Source organism: Gekko japonicus, unplaced genomic scaffold (assembly GCF_001447785.1).
Source record: "Gekko japonicus isolate JY-2015 unplaced genomic scaffold, Gekko_japonicus_V1.1 scaffold45, whole genome shotgun sequence".
Lineage (NCBI taxonomy): Eukaryota > Metazoa > Chordata > Lepidosauria > Squamata > Gekkonidae > Gekko > Gekko japonicus.
In genome coordinates, this window is record NW_015177011.1 from 1,368,724 (window position 1) to 1,385,851 (window position 17,128).

The 17,128-nt window shown below is 41.3% G+C and overlaps 1 protein-coding gene across 1 annotated transcript in view; it reads left to right on the top strand.

Moving 5' to 3' along the window:
- LPGAT1 (lysophosphatidylglycerol acyltransferase 1) overlaps positions 1 to 17,128 on the top strand; it is a 118,618-nt gene that overhangs the window by 53,139 nt on the left and 48,351 nt on the right. The window contains exons 4-5 of the mRNA XM_015427623.1: positions 2,050 to 2,145; positions 13,261 to 13,534. Of these exons, the coding sequence (XP_015283109.1) occupies positions 2,050 to 2,145; positions 13,261 to 13,534 (370 nt within the window). The remainder of the gene's footprint in view (positions 1 to 2,049; positions 2,146 to 13,260; positions 13,535 to 17,128) is intronic.

Here is a 17,128-nt window from a genome sequence, read left to right on the forward strand (position 1 = left end):
CCACAGATACATTAGTTCTTTGGCCAACCCCTGCCAGTAAGGTTTTGACAGTCTTCAGTTCAGAAGCTCTCATCTTTCATTTGCATTCATTTTGAGTTTGGTATTGTTACGTGCAAGATTATAAAATTGTGACCTTATATATCTGTAGAAGTCTGAATTTGTTCAAAAGAAAAGTGGATGTGGAAAAAATTATATTGATAATAATATGAAATTATTTATACACACACACACTTGAAGATAGGAGTGTTGCATCTCCTAATGCTCACTTTCAAATAAACAGGCTAGAATTTTTCTTTAGTTTAGATTTTATATCTGAGGTGGTGAAGAGCTCCATTTCTTCTCCCCCACCCCCTCTCCACCTGCATGTAAGATGTTCCTGTGCCAGGCTGGCAGCTGAGGCATGGTAACCAGCCACCTGGCAAACAGGGAGAGACAATCACTGTTATTCCTTTCCATTGCCTTCCCTGGCACCATTGTGACTCTGAACACTACATTTCCCAGGATCTACTGCAGTGTATTGCTTTGGACATTTCCAAAACTGTGTCCAAAGTGCTAAGGAAAGGGGTGTGTGTGTGTGTGTGTGTGTGTGTGTGAAGCTGTCTGCCTTCCTGTCATCACCCTGATTGAAGTACCCTTCAACTGCCCTGATTCAAGCCCAACTTTAATATATGTATTTCTGTCTGTTACTAGTTGGGCAGGGGTTTTGTATGGTTTTAATTGATTTAATAGTAAATTAAAAGAGTGTAATATATATTTTAAATGCTAATTAATTAAATGAAAAGAGTAATATATATTTTAAATGCTAATTAATTGGATAGTGGTGGTTGTTGTTGTTCAGTCGCACAGTCGAGTCCGACTCTTCGCGACCCCATGGACCAGATCACGCCAGGCCTTCCGGTCTTCCAGAAGATAGTTGCTCTCACTTAAATGACACTAGTAAAGTAGATAAGATTTGGTTATACTGGAAAGTCAAGTATAGACTACTAGGAAGAATGAAAAATATACTTGTAAAGGCATTGACACCAGAGAAAATTATGAGTGCTTTTTTTTTTATTATTTTACTTCTGGAACTGTAGTGTGTTTTTGAACTGTTGTCTCAGGTGTGTTTGTGCAGATAAGTGACCCATAACTGTTACAATAGTACATTTTCCTACAAATTGCCTAGTAGTTTGAATTGGTAGCACAATTTTGATTATACATTTTCTCAAGTTAGGATAACACAGTGCAAGTGATAGCTCTAAATTAACTCTCTCTGTAACTCACGCTCTGTAATTTTGGGAACTTTAAATATTAAGTTATGGGACTTCTCCCAATGGGAAAATTTTAAATAAAAAACAATAGAATATCAAAATTCCTTTTCCACATTGTATATCTGCAGCAGATCCTTTTAAATTAAATTCTCTGTAACTGAATACTTCATCTTTTAAAAAAAGAGTAATATAAGAAGTGAGGTGAATATAATTCCATGAGGGGTATATAGCGGATTCTGAACATCTTCTCTTCCCTCCCCCCTATATTCTTTTCTTCTAGCATACCAAAGAAAGAGAGGTCATTTATTTAGCCAAGTCAAATAAAATAAATTTTCAATTGAATATTCAATTAAAAGAAGGATGTACTTGCTTTCATTGCTGTTAAAGGCCTTTTAAAAGCATGTTAACTTTGCAGATTAATTGAAAGTGAGTTTCTAATATAAGAATTACCCAAGACACATAAAAACTGAAATTAAATCCATTGTTTGTGCTGTGAAATGAAAATGAAGAGCTTGGGGAGGGACGGCATTCTTGGAGCTGGGTTTGCCTGTACGTTAGCCCTTGTTGAAAGTTTAAAAGCCTTTAATGGTAACAGTTCTACAGGGATGTTGCCACACAACATTTATATTTATTCCTCAGTTAAAAATGATATATAATCACGTTAGTGTTCTGAGAAGGGTTACTATATTCTAGCGTCTCTGTGTTTATATGACTAAAAAACCTCACTGTGTTAATTTCAGATGGTTTGCTCTCCCCCCTTGCGTGCAGAATGAATTAATTATCAATTTAACTTTTCCAGGTTGTTCGTCAGATGATGTGGCTGATGGATTATATTTTTAAATATACAAACTTTGGAATTGTATCTCTGCTTCATGGAGATTTCTTTATAAGACAGGTAATAGTTAAAAGTGTTTAGAAATAATGTGCTCTCTGTATTTACTCATGAAGTCATATGCTGTACTTGGTAGGCATGGTCTGGAAATATGAGAGGCCACAGTGGCAGGTTCAGCAAGATTTTGTAGTAGATAGCTGAGGGAAAGGAGTAGAGTTTGAGTGCCCTGCATAGCTTTTTGTTTTACCCTTGACTATCAAAAACAGATTTATGGAAACTAAACTAATGTATGCACCTTTGTGTAATCTATATAATTTTCAGGATTTATATTGTTTCATAGAGTACCAGTCCAGTAATACCTTACACTTGAATATAGCTCTTCTGCTGCATACCATCATGGCTACCCTCTGAAACTATCTTTGTAGAGTATGTTAATGTTCTGTAATTAAAAATAAAACAGGACTAACTATGATGGGGTGGTGTTACAATTGCATATTAACTGCACCATCCAGTCACACATCACCTTGGTATATGATATGTCCAGTCTGCATTTACTTTGATTAACAACTTGATTGGGTCCTACTTTTCTCATACACACACCGCCAACCAAACTACTTTAATCCCAACAGTTAAACAAACATAGCTTACTGTAAGTAGGGTCTTTATGTAATTTTTGCATCATTTCATGTGTCTTGTTAATACTTATGCTTTGCTTCAGTTCTGTTTTTTAGATTTCTGGTTGGTTCCAGATTCCTACCATCCTAATTCTATTGAATTGTTTATTGAAAGTTTCATCCTGTTGATTGTATTGACCTCATTAAGATCTGCCTCTTAATCCCTTTTCTCTGTGCCCTCATCTTTCAGAGGTGAAGCGAGTGGCAACATTTTCTGTGGTGGTATTACTCTTTTGTACCACCCTTCCCCTTGAGCCTTTTCTGGTGCCCGCTTTACTGTCTTCTAGACACCAGACCCAGGTTTTTAATTAGAGCCTTTATTTTTCTAGCCTTTTAATGGTTTGCTTCTGGTCTGAGGTCTGTTTTATGGATAGTTTTATGCTGTTTATGTCCCTGGGCTTGTTTTAATTGCTTCTTGTTCTTATATTGATAATTTCTTATTTTAATTCCAAGTTGCCTCAAGGAGGACTCTGAAGAGGCAGGATAAAAATCTAAGTAAATAAATTGGAAGTCTAAAACCTACCACCTGCTTGTGTTACTGTTGCCCCTCCTGGTTGCTTAAATCTACAGGGTGAGGGCCTGATTGACTGGGTTCTGGAGACAATAAATGCCTCCTTGAGAGAGGCAGTGATAACTCCAGCCTTGAAACAGGTGGTAATTGGCCCATTCCTAAAGAATGGACTGAGCAGATTTTAATAACTATCACCTAGTCTCAAATATACCATTCTTGACCTAGATGACTGAATGGGTGGTGGTGGACAGCTTCAAGAATTCCTGGATGAAGCAGATTGTTTGGATCCACTGATTCTCCTCTATCATTGTCTTCCACTGGCATGTGAAGACTTCTTTGTTTTGTTTGGTGTTCCCTTATTGGCCCTCCTTCCTGCTTGAATGTCTCTTTTATGTGTATATGTTGTTCTTAAAGTTGATTTTAATATCTTTTAACTGTTTGCCACCTTGAAGGCCCTGATTGGACAGAAAGGCAGGATACCTTTTTAATAAAAGGTACTTTTTCTGTATTGTCCAGTGTTCATCCAGTGAAACAGTGAAGTTGGTACAAACTGTACCATTTGCAGAATATGAAAGCAATATATGGTTGTTTTAGTCCAATACAGAATGACCCAATTAATCCTTCAAAATGTCAAGTTTGGCCTCTTGAAGATGCCTTAGAAATTATTAAATATGTAAGAACATTTCAGATTTAACTAATTGCTTCATTAACTGAGCCTCATTTTGATGAGTGCTACAGATATATATCAATGATATTTGTATCCTATCTATTTGAGAAACTTTAATTTGCTGAACAGAATGTCAGTAGTTCTCCAGTGTTTCAGACAGAGAGGTCTTTCCTAGCCCTACTGTAACTCGGAATGCTAGTTCATCGTCGTGGCGTCTGTGCAGTCCCACATGGGACTGCGCAGTTGCCGGCCAGCCACGGAAAAGATTTCCAAGCTTTCTAATAGACTAGGAGCATTCCTCCTCCTCCCCCTGGCGCTTTCCCGCTCAAAATGCTCACATGACCAGGAGGAGGGGCGCTACTCCCTCAGTTCTCTTTTTGCCGCCACGGAGAGATAATCTCCACTGCTGTTCTCTGTGTTTTTTTCCTCACCTCAGTTTTGAGGCTGAGGAGATTTTTTTTGTCTCAACAGTTTTTTATTCAAGTGAACAATGAAATACATCTAAAGAAGATTTTTTTTTTGTGGATTTCCACTGTGTCCTTATGACTAAAAATGGTGCTGATTCTCTGTGCCTTGGCTGCCTAGGGGTTCACACAGCAGAGCTGCCTGCTCTTGCTGCCACCAGTTTCCCCTGAAGGCATGTGTGGAAAGAGCTGCTCTTCAAAGGCTTACCCCTCCCTGGTGAGGAGGGGAGGAAAAAGAGCCTGGCTTAAATTGCTCTTAGGAGGTCACGTGTGTGGCCAGCAGCCTGATGAAGGCCTCTTCCCCCTCTGCTGAGGTGTGGTGAAAGGAAAAGGGGGGGGGAAAGGAGTCTGAATGGAGGCGTATTCTCCCCTCCGTGCTGGGGTGTTGTAGACAGAGCCTCAGAATAACTGGCTCTTTTCATGGGCTTGGGCTGTGTGCCTTGAAGTCACAACCCCCTCGACGTCAAAGCGTTTCTGCCTAGTGATTCCCTAAGGAGTCTCTGGCCTCTATGCCTTCGACGCCGACCTAGAAGCCCCTCCCTCCCCCCTCCCTTCTCTCGGTGCAGAAAGAGAGAGAGAGAAGAAAAGATTGGGAGGTGTGGCCTGGCAAAGACTGCTTGAATGAAGGCCCCTTCCTTCCCTTCGAATGAAAAAGCTTGGAGGTGCGGCCTGGCAGAGACTGCCTGCCTGAAAGATTCTCTGGCCACTACCAGCACTTCCAGTGAAGCAGCTTGGAGGCGTGGCCTGGCAGAGGCTGCCTGTCTTAAGGAGACTTCCTCCTCTCTGCCTTTCTGTCACTTCTGACCAGAAGCCTGGAAGTGTGGCCTCATGAAGGCCCGTTTGCTGTGCCTTACTGAAGGAACGTTTCCCTGGCTGTCCTCAGGTCCACGGTGGAATCTGTGGAGGCATGGGTTCACACAACCTTGTAATTCTTTATGCCCCTTTGTGGAAGGTGTTATGTGTCAGAATGCTATTGTGGCCTTTAGTTGGGGTTGTTTGGACCTCTTCAGCTTTTGTCGTTTTGAATAATGGCTGAGGTGGGCAGAGTTTCCCCTTCATGTTGTTAGCCACGTCCCAGACAACAGACTACTTATGCTTAAGTCCTGCTGTGGTTTTTGACCATTCACTCAATTGGGACTGCCTGGATTCCAAGGTCAGAACCAGTTCTCTGCTGAGCTCTGCTCCAAGCCCTATTCCTAAAATCTAGTTTTAAAGGTTGACACAGCAGCCTCAATCTACCGCCCTGCTGCAGTCTCTCAGCACTGATACTTAACCCTACAGGGCTTTTCAATGCAGGTGTTATTTCAAGCTCAGGCAAGGCTTACTGTTTCCATCTTCATGGGGAATGCAGAATTAATCGGCAAGTATGCTTTGGGAGGCAAGCCTAAGTAGTTTGTCACTCCTCTCGGTTTCATGGTATCCTTTGGAACCGTCTATGAATTGGGGGATTCCTTAGCTCGCACAAGTCACTCTTATGTGACATCATTCACAGCAAGACTCAGTGTTATATGTGGATCCAGTGTTGGTCTGGCCCTAGGAGATCAGGTTCAAATATCAAAATTGTGTTACAATTTTCTGACCTTGTACCTTCACAGCTTCTCATAGTGCCCTACCTTGCAGGGTTCTAGCGAGGATAAGAAAGGAAGGAAGGAAGATGAGGTGTTATAAGACTCTTTGAGTCCAGGTTACAGAGTAGGATAAACTCCTTACTACTCTTTTTAAAAGAGAGCATTTCCCCCCTGCTCAAAACAGCTGCCCTAATAGACAAGGGTCCAATGGGCAAACTATAATTAACGGCTCTTGTTGCATCTTCTGCTACAATCAGTGATTGTATTCTTGATTCCATGGGTCATCCGTATTGTTCCTGTTGGCCTACAGGCCAAATACCACTTACTCTTTATTTAACCAGTACACAGTATTAATAATCTAAAATAAACCCAGTTTGGATGCAGTTTGTTTCTTTTTCTTTCTATACTGCACTTTCCCATAGTTTATAAATCAACAGGTCACTATGACCTTTATACTATTCTGTTTGAACATATCTTAATGCACTGTGATGCTGGTGATGTGCATGATAAATCTGTCCCTTTAATTCGAATCACTCATGTGACCCTACCCTAGTCCATGCTAGGAGATAATATAAACAAAATAAACAAGCAAAAAACAGAACAAAACAAAGCATTAAAGTAAATGACCTCCTTGCAGAGGCTGTGAATTCTGCTGTCCAGTCGGACAACATTCTGGAGGCAATAACAGGCTTGCTGTGGGATCCCTGAGTCACGTTTCCTTCCCGCCTTCACTTAACGTGATGTCTTGGGGTTCTGCATACCTTTTGTCCATGTACAAGAGGCCAAGTCCCATCCTTGGCATCTCCTACTGACAAAGTCTCTGGTGATCAAGATCCTTTCACCTCTGCTGTTTTGTCCACCAGGCTTCCTGCAATCCTGTGTGCACCTTTGTCAATTGCTGGACTTAGATCCAACAATTTGCCCTCCTCTCCTTTATATGAGGGCTACCGGTCTCCAATTGATTATATCATTCCATTTAGTGATAAATGGGGAGGATCTATAGCTCAGTGGAAGAGTGTCTGCTTGGCATGCTGAACGTCCTAGGCCCTCCAAGTTAACGGTCTGGCAGTAGGTGATGTGAAGGACCTTTCTCTGCCTAACTCCTTAGAGAGCTGCTGCCAGTCTGAGTAGACAGTACTGACCTTGATGAACCAATGGTCTGATCCACTATAAGGCAGATTTGAGGTGCTCTGTTACATCCCCCCCCCCCACTCCCGGACAAGAAAAATGATGTTATTTCAAATTATTCTTATGTCTTCAGTGCAGCACCTGAAGAGATGCCTATGATAGGCCCAGATCCGGTGACTCATAATACATGGCTTTTGCTTGGCTGTTCTGTGTCTTGACCGCTCTACTATTCCTGCAGTCAGTCCCCCTCTTGTTGAAGAGGGAAGTTTCCAGTGGTAGAATTCCAATGTTCCCTTTCATGGGGTTTATACTTAGCTGCCTCTCAATGTGCGCAGAGATTAGTGAGGCCTATGTGCAGCTTCTATATTAAATTTTCCCTGCCACTTTGACAGATCTTATTAAGCCTTTTCAAAGCAACCTGCCTGAATACCCCCCCCCTGTTTTACTAAGATTGTCAGCTCTGTTTAGCTTTTACTGCTGCGTTTCCTAGCATTTTTACATATCTATATGTGACACCATAAATAAGACTGTTGTTTTGCTGTGTCTTTTACCCTTCACAGGATGCCTAGACTTAGTTTTCTTTCTGGTCTCAGCACAGTCCTTTCTCTCACAGCATTTCTTTTGTCTATGATCTTCTAGAGGTAGTGCCATCTCCAATGGCTCCTTCATTATATGTGGGAACCATTCCCAGTAACTCCTGGTGTTCTGCAATATTAATTGATATCACTTTACCTTGACATGATGGGCATATTTACTTTGTCTCTGGTTTTAGTGCAAACGCTCCACAGATTTAAAGGAGGCACTGTAAACATGTTTTAACTGATTAGCAGACACCAGTTCCCTGGTATTCTGATTGGAGGTCCGGGCTACTTGGTATAGCCCCAGAATATGACATTTCAGACCCTGGCGTTTATGGTTTATTCCTGACAACTAGCAGTAAAGCCCGTTGTGGAAATAAATACAACGGGATCTAGAAAGAGGCTCTGCGGGAGTGCTCTGGCTTTGGGCAAACAGTGTCATTTTGCTGTGGTGACCTCAGCAGGGTATAATGACAGAGTCCACTGTTTTCTCCAGAGGAACTGATCTCTGCTCCCTGAAGAGTAGTTGTAATTTTGAGTGATCTGTAGCCCTCACCTGGAGATTGGCAACAATTGTTACCCAGGATGAAATGGCTGGTTTGGAGGGTGGAGTCTATGGCATTCTACCTGTCTGAGGTCCCACCCCTCCGCAAACCCCACCCTCTCCAGGCTCCACCCCTCAAATCCCCAGGAATTTGCCAGCCTGGAGTTGGCAACCCCATCTCCTTCCCAGCTAGCCACCAACCTACCATTATCTGCCCCTTTGACTTCAGCTGACTTCCGCCCTCCCTTCTGCAGAGCAATTGTAATTTTGAGCGGTCTCCAGCCCTCACCTGGAGATTGGCAACAATGGTTCCCCATGAGGGACTGAGTGGTTTGGAGGGTGGAGTCTATGGCATTGTACCTGTCTGAGGTCCCACCCCTCCTCAAACCTCACCCTCTTCAGGCTCCATCCCTCAAATCTCCAGGAATTTCCCATCGGGAGTTGGCAACCCTATCAGGATTGGCCCCAATATGTTTTCTCCCAAAGGCCAAAGTAGGTGACTGGACCAAACTAAGTTGCCTACCATCAGGCACTGAGGGGAAAGTAGGGTTGCCAGCTATAAGGAGGGAAATATCTGGAGTTTTGGGGGGTGGATTCTGTAGAGGGCAGCATGGGGGGGGGCGGAAGGACTCAGCAGGTATAATGTCATAAGGTCTACCCTCCAAAGCAGGCATTTTCTCCAGGGGAAACTGATCTCTGTCATCTGGAGATCAATTGTAGCAGTGGGAGATCTCCAGGTCCCACCTGGAGATTGGCAACCCTAGGGGAAAGTCAGCTGCACAGCAGGGGGTTGAAGAGAATGGTTTGATGGGTGCTGGGCCAAGATTGGCAACAATAGTTCCCCAGGAGCAAATAGCTGGGTTGGAGGGTGGAGTCTATGGCACTGTAACCTGTCTGAGGTCCCCCTCTCCGGCCTCCACTCCTCAAATCTCCAGGAATTTCCATACCTAAAGCTGGCAACTTTATTTCCTCCCCTCTCAGTAGCCTCTTATTTTGCCTTAAATTGGTTTTGATGTCAGCAGAGTGAGAAAATGCCAGAGGCTCTGGGTGGGTGCCCCATCGTAAATGCACCAAACAATTCCTAAAGATTTGCCAAAACACTACTCTGTCAATAAATTGCAGCACTTTGAAGTAGCACCAGAGCTTTAAGAGCTCTCCAGCTGTCACCTGGAGACTGGCAACAGCTTGTTTGGAGGGTGGGGAGTATGGCATTGTATCTGTCTGAGGTCCCCCTCTTCCTCCTCCTCCTCCTCAGACCCCACCCTCAGCAGGCTTCATCCCCAAAATATCCTGGAAGTTTCCAACCTGGAGTTGGCAACCCTATGTCCCCCCCAGCCTCTGCCTAGAGAAAGGGCAGTCTTTCCCTGCAGTGGGAACCAAAGCAGCTGTCATCATTCTCCTCTCCCCCTATGAGGTATGTTAAGGTTGAAAGTGTGTGAATGGTCCATAATCCCCCAGGCAGCTTTTAAAACATGATCCTGGGACCTACACACCACCAGACATTCCAACTGCCTTGCGGGGGGGGGAGTATGAGGTGTGGAATGGAGTGAAGTCCAATCAGCTTCCATATGCAAAAGACCTTGAAGGTTCCATATGCAACTGACATTCCAACTGCCTTGCGGGGAGGGGGGTGAGTTTGAGGTGTGGAATGCAGTGAAGTCCAATCAGCTTCCATATGCAAAAGACCTTGAAACGCTGGGCGGGACTGCACAAAGCAGCCAGTCAACCCAGCCAGCGTCTTCTGACTGACAGTTCAAGCGTCCATACACTAAAGGAGTGCATTTTAGAACTTTGGCAGCCACTATTCAATTATATATAAGGAGAGATAACCTTGTTGTTGAGGAATGCACTTATAATCCCTGAGAAAGACAAGCCTTTTTTCTCTGCCTATATTGCTGCACAAATTGCTCTGCAGACTACACAAGTTTTTTTTCCTTGTGGCACATTCTGTCCATCCTTTCTTTAGCCACATCACACCTCTTTTCACTGCCTTCGTTACTATCGTGCAGATCTGCTTATTCTCACTCCTGCTGACAAATTAATACGTTGATCATCTGCTTTCCTGCATTGTAGCAGTAGCCTCCCACTTTTCTGAGTGGCAAACACCACTCTTGTACCTTGCACCTCTAAGTGGAGAGGAGAGTCTCTATAGAAATTGCAGCAAGGTTTGGACCCTGCTGCTTGTACTATTGAATGTTTTTGGCAACTGATTAAAAAAAAAAAAAACCCTCTCTGATCTTTTCCTTGTCGGATTACTAAGCATGCTATAAAAGACAGGTATAACTCCTTGTTTTATTTTTGGCACTTACATGGTGCTTCATTTATGATAGGGTTCTAATTTATACCCTCTCCATGCATGAAATTTCAAAAGGCGATGTCCTGCTGGAATCCCCTACCAAGGGTTGTCTCTCACTCCTCATGTAATTCATGGTCAGCGTCCTCACACAATCCATTCTTGTGGGTCAGTTGACGCTATCACACTGTGTTTGAGTGCACAGCCTTTCATTACCACTCTGTGTATGATGGCTCTTTTCAAAAGAGTGCTCTTTTTTTCTTTACCACATTCCCACTTGTATTTTGGTGGGGCACTTGCACAGAGCTTACTGCTCTGATATAGGAGAGTTCTGGGTGAAGGTCAATTTGTGCCGCTAAACAACTGTTGATAAACCAGTCCTCAGTGGTCTCCTTCTGAGAGCTTCACACCCACCTCCTTCACTCAGTGATCTTGCTAATTTTCCCATGTGGGACTACACAGAAGCCATGACGATGAAAACAAGGTTGCACTTACCTGTAACTGTTGTTCACTGAATGGTCTTCTGTGCAGGCACACATCCCTCCCTCCTGCCCCGCTGTGAACTCTCTGGAACTTTAGTTTTCTAGGGGTCTCCAGCGGCGGCATGGAGAAAACTGAGGGAGTAGTGCCCCTTCTCCTGGTCACGTGAGTGTTTTGGCAGGAAAGCGTCAGAGGGAGGAAGGGCGCTCCTAGTCTATTAGAAAGCTTGGAAATCTTTTCCGTGGCTGGCCTGCGACTGCGCAGTCCCATGTGTGCCTGCACAGAAGACCATTCGATGAACAACAGTTACAGGTAAGTGCAACCTTATTGAATTGAACCTGGGCACTTCTGCATGCAAAGCATGTTTTCTGCCACTGACTTAATGGCCATTTGCAGTTTCTCCAAACAGTTTATCTTACTGTGTGTTGTCTCACCAATTCCTTAATTCAGCACAGCAGTTTAGTATTGAGTGTGTTGTAAAACAAAATAAATTAATTGTATTAATCCCTTGGGCGTGGCTGTAGTGCAGTAGTACTTCAGGTATGACTGGTTGTTGTTTCAATATAATTTTTCTAAATTTTGGGCCAAAGTAGCCATTGAAGATCAATGATATTTTTAAAAGGGCTAAATGCAGCCAAGGGGCATCCCATTCCGATCTGGACTGCAGCACTGGTGTGTGAGAAAGTTTTCCTCCCTGTCATTTTCCCAGTGCAGACTCTAACTTGGGTCATTCACTTCACTCAGATATGCTATTCACCTCACAGAAGAAGAAAAATCAGTACAAATAGCAGCTCTATGAGTCAGAGGATTTTTAATCTGCTACCCCATCTGAGTTGGGCTCCTCTGCAGCTGCTTTTAGACTTAAAAAAAAATCACAATGCTCTCACATATCTCCTGGGTCATGTCTACTTTAGCCTGAACAGAAAGGTCCACAGGTATGCAGCTCTTACTTGGAATGAGGATTCTGATCATACCCAGCATAATTTCCATCCTCTGATAACTAGATCTGCATTTGTTGTTGTTGTTCAGCCGCACAGTTGAGTCCGACTCTTTGCGACCCCATGGACCACATCACACCAGGCACTCCTGTCTTCCACCGTCCTCCAGAGTTTGCTCAGTTTCATGTTCGTTGCATTGATAACATTGTCCAACCATCTCATCCTTTGCTGTAAAATCCCTTCCATAGATGCTTTGAAAAGAAAAAGAGTGTTAGCCTATTTCACTTCCAAAACTAGTTTTCATTTTCTCATTTAAGAAGCACTTAGGGTTGCTTTTCGCATTACAGTGTGGAGAGAAATGATTGCTTCCATTACCTTAGTTAAAAAATTATACACGAAAGACTGTCCATGTCATATATAAATCCTCATTTAATGTCAGCTTATTGTTATACAGTACAAGGTTGCTAGTGTTGACATGACCCCGTTGCTGACATGCCATGGTTGATACCAACAACAGCTGACTTCAGGTCCCCAAGTACCAGCTGTTTGATAGGTATCCTAGCATCAAGGAATTTGATTGAAGTCACTGGTTCCTGGATGGTTGTAAACTTGTTTAAGGTGAACGGATTTTGGTATACATTTTTATTACCTGTGGGGAAAAATTGCATTAGTCTGATAAAGTTGTTCTCTCTGTACTTACTGTGAGTATGTATACCATTCCTTCCATCCTGAGTATCCTAGACACTTTGTTATCTTTTTGACAGTACATTTCTTAAAACATTTCTATGCCATGTTCCCACCCAAATAGGGTCCCTAAGGTGGCAAACATCAAAACATTTGAAACGGCATTTAAAATAGGTTATATATTTAAATATTTAAACAACTCAATAAAACGTATAGACATATAAACACAACCAGGAAAGAGGGCAAATAAGAGTTGTATGGCTGATAATGCATAAGATTTTCATCAAAGTGTTTTAATGATGTATTTTTTTGAGGGTAATGGTTTTAAATGTAATTTTATTATGTGTGTTTTAATTCGTTAGCCACCTTTGTGGTCCTTGTGAGAGTAAAAAGGCAAGATATAAAATTTTGTAAATAAATACATTTTAAGACAAAAGATGTATATGGCAAGGAATCATTAATTGTCGTATAAGAAACCTCAAATACAGAGAATTTACATGAAAATTGCAAAGATGCAAAGGTGGGGGTAATCTCATCCCTTAAATTTAGTGAAACAATGTACTCTGGGATTTTCTTGAAAAAAAGAGAACATACATAAACAAATGTTTTGAAAACTGAAGATTTTCTGAAAGATAGCTTTTCCTTTTAGGGAAAAGCTTATCGTGACCAGCAGCTTGAACTTCTCCAGCAACATCTAGAAAAATATTACAGGAGCCGTGATCGAAAGTGGATTGTATTGTTTCCAGAAGGAGGTTTTCTTAGAAAAAGAAGAGAAACCAGTCAGGCATTTGCCAAGAAAAACAATTTGCCATTTCTTACACATGTTACACTGCCAAGACTGGGGGCCACACAGATTATACTGAAAAATCTGGTAGCTCAGCAAGAAAATGGAACTCTGGCAGGCGGAGATGCCACAGAAACAGGTAAGAAACATTTTAAAGGCATATAAAACCAGCTCCCAGCTGAATGTTAGTTAGTATTTCTTGAAATATTCCTTGGGCCTTGTTTTCTAAGCCAAGTTTTATAGAATTCTGAATTTGTGCTACTTTTGTAAGCATGTTCAAAATTTCCATGCACCAACAAATTCATTTGAAGTCCTTTCCAGTGTTTATCATTTTTTCTTTTTGAAAAATTGTAAAATATCTGTTCGTTCTTATAAAATTGAAACAGGAAGCAGTTAGAAGTTTTGATACCATGGAGTACACCATGCACCTATATGTGTAGGAAGGAATATAGGGGAGGGAGGGGGAAGAGGGAGAGCTTTAAGTTGACAGTGATGTATAAATTCTTTGACACATTCCCTGTTGTGTATCTGTTACAAAATTTATTGCCAGAAGGAGAATATAACACTCTCATAATTTACCTACAGTGTTACAAAATTGAAAGTTCTTTGGCATCTGCTCTCCTTAAAGCAGTTTTTCTGCAGGCATTTCCTTTCTTTTAGTTCAGAGCAATAGTATCCACTGTGCAAGGCTGTGGTCTGAAAAGGAAAATAGAAAGTGAAAGTAAAAAAACTTTAAAAAGTAAAACAGCTTAATGTCATGGCATTGAGACTGAGTTCTGGAAAATATTTGCTTCCATTACTACTGTAAAAGAGAGAGCAAACATGAGACCAGAAGCCTCTTTTTTCCTTGGCTGTATATATTTCATCTCGCTGAAGAACACTTACGTATTTATATCATCTGCCATTTTGGGGTTTTGTTAGTACAGCCAAACGCAGGCTGTTTAGAGCAGGCAAAGGCCTCCAAGGTGCTGCTGACCATAATAACAGTATCTTCCTCCTCGGGAGTTCTTCAGTACATGCACTGTGATGACGTCACTCGGAAGTGATGTCATTGTGCAGGGCACATTGTGGGTGGGGCCTCTATCATTTGAGGAAAAACCGTAAAGTGTTTCTTCAAATGATAGAGCATCCTCCCACAACATGCCCTGTGTGATGATGTCACCTCCGGGTGATGTCATTGCACTGGGCACATCGGCCCAAACATGGCACTTTGGAGGTGGTGTTCCTCCTGCCGGCCAACTCTGGGCCAGTGGAATGGGGGCCCTAAAAGTGGGCGAACCCTCCCCCCCCGGGGGGAATGGTAGCTCTATGTGGAGCCCAAGGCATGGGGTTGGTTTCATGCTTTCAGTGATTTGACATTTTCAGATGGTCTTTTCCCACCTTCACATTCTTCTTCTTTGAGTTTTGTGTGGACTGCCTCTTTTTTTCCTTATTTGTAACTGTTTGGCTATTGTCTGCTTGAAGAAAATTAGATACTTGCCATACACATGGGATTTCCAATCTCATGCTAGTTTCTAGTGTACAGTATGGGGCGGAGAGACTCTAATCCCGTTATAACTGTTTGAATCATAGACTTTGTTTTCCTTTTTCATATAACATTGCATCAGTTCACAGTTTCTCCTCTGTTGTTTTAGAACATGTTTTTACTGTGAATAGTTTATCTCTTGATAAGCTTATACACATTCAAGCTTCAGTTATCTGTATAATGATAGATTCAGGTGGTAGCCACATTGGTCCGAAGCAGCAGAACAAAGTTTGAGTCCAGCGGCACCTTTTATTATAACATTTTATTTTTAACTAAGACAAACAAACACACACAACTCTGGGGGGTTCCATTTCATCATTAAAATATCTAGTGAAGTATGTCATACAGTGTCTAAATATCTGTTTTCTATATTCAACCTTATTTTTATGTATATTCTTTTGCAATTGATTTAAAATAAGGTTCTTGTTCCTTTCAAATTGGTTATATGTCAGTCTAATTTATAAGATGGTAAAAAATTGTATAGTCTCTCTTGTCCAAAGGGTGTTGACCTTCTTCTCTTGAAAATGAGTGTAGTCTCAAATATCCAGCAAGTTTTAACCATTTTTGTGGGATTTCATCCTCTTCTTCATTCTCTGGTTTCTCCTCTTAAGTTTTAAAGTCTTAATTCTGTGTCTTTTCCCCTTATATGTAAGGAAAATAACTTCTGGATGTAGCCCTCTATATTCAATTCTTTGGATGGTTTGAGGATCCATATATTCTTTATTTTCCTCTCTCTGAAGGAAATTTCATTTTCTGCTGTAAGGATTTCTTCTCTTGTCATTCATATAGTCTCCCATTCAGTTCTCCAAGCATTTTGTTTCTTTTTGTATATGGTGAGTTCGTTCTGTAGTCCATGTCACAAAGATGTATGTCCTGTCAGTCTGCTCTTTCAGTTGGCTGATTTTCTGCTGTAGGAGTAAGTCTAGCTTAGATTGCAGAGTCCAGAGCCGTTTTCACAGCTTTTTCTACTATTGGAGTGATTGTTTCTTGTAAAACAATCTGTAACCATTGGTGTTAAAACATTTTTTCCTTCTTCTACTCCAGCCATTTTAAAATATTGAGTTAAAAACAGAGAATCTCTCCAGCTCTTTGTCAATTAAATCTCTACAATCACAAAGCTTTCTATGTTTACCCAATTACATTAAAAACAAGGAGGTTCCCAGGCAAGACAGACATTTAGTTGTAATACAGACTTATCATTTATGAGAACCTCAGAACATAATATACTTTACCATTTTCAACAAACCGCAGTATACGCAATGAGTTATAAGGAAATGACGTAGTGAAAGTTAAAAGTATATGCTTAATAGTTCATTAATTCTTCCTTCTTGATTTTAGTTTATGGTCCAGATAATAAGATGTAGATATTTATAATCCAAATTAAATGTCTTATTATGAATCCTTATGGCTTAGTTATAATTCCAGGGAAGATGGGTTTCTATTTCAATAGTATAGAGTCTGATGCTTATTACAGTATTCCAAAGATTTATAATCCATGGTATAATTTTGTAATCCAAAATATAATGATATCACATTTATAAATGTGTTTCACAGTTTTCTTTTCTTTTTTTTTTGGCCCCCCGAAGGGGATTTTTTAATTGATTATCTATAAACTACAAAGAAAAATAGGGTAGGGAGTCTAATATCTACAGGAGAAAGAAGAGTTAACCACTAAAAGCCCAAGTAGTGAAGATCATTACATAAGCTTATAAAATGTTAGTTTAATCTATTAATAATACAATGAGCTTGAATGTTTAAATCTAGCTAATACTCTCCAAAAAACGATGAAAGTTACTGTTTAAGGCAATCACAAAAGCATCAAAAATAAAGAAAAAACAGCTTCTTAAAGGTGAAATTCAGAGTTCCTCGGCATCTCATTTCTTGGCACTTCTTTTCCTCAAATCATAGTCTCTTTTGGGGGCCACAGCCCCCAATTCCGAGTCAGAGTCCTCCTCAGTAGTTGAAGAAGAGTCTTCACCGCTTTCTTTATCCTGATCTTCTTCTTTGTCGTCTTCTCTGGACCTTCCCAGTTGCTGCTTCGAACTCACTTGCTTTCTTAACAGAGTCAATTCTTTCTTTTTTGTCATTTATTCTGAAGAGTATGCCTTCGGGAACCAACCATTTGTACTGTATGTTGTTTGTCTGTAAAAACATTGCCACATCTTTAAATTTCTTCCTCCTCTTTCTAATTTCAAATGGAATGTCTTT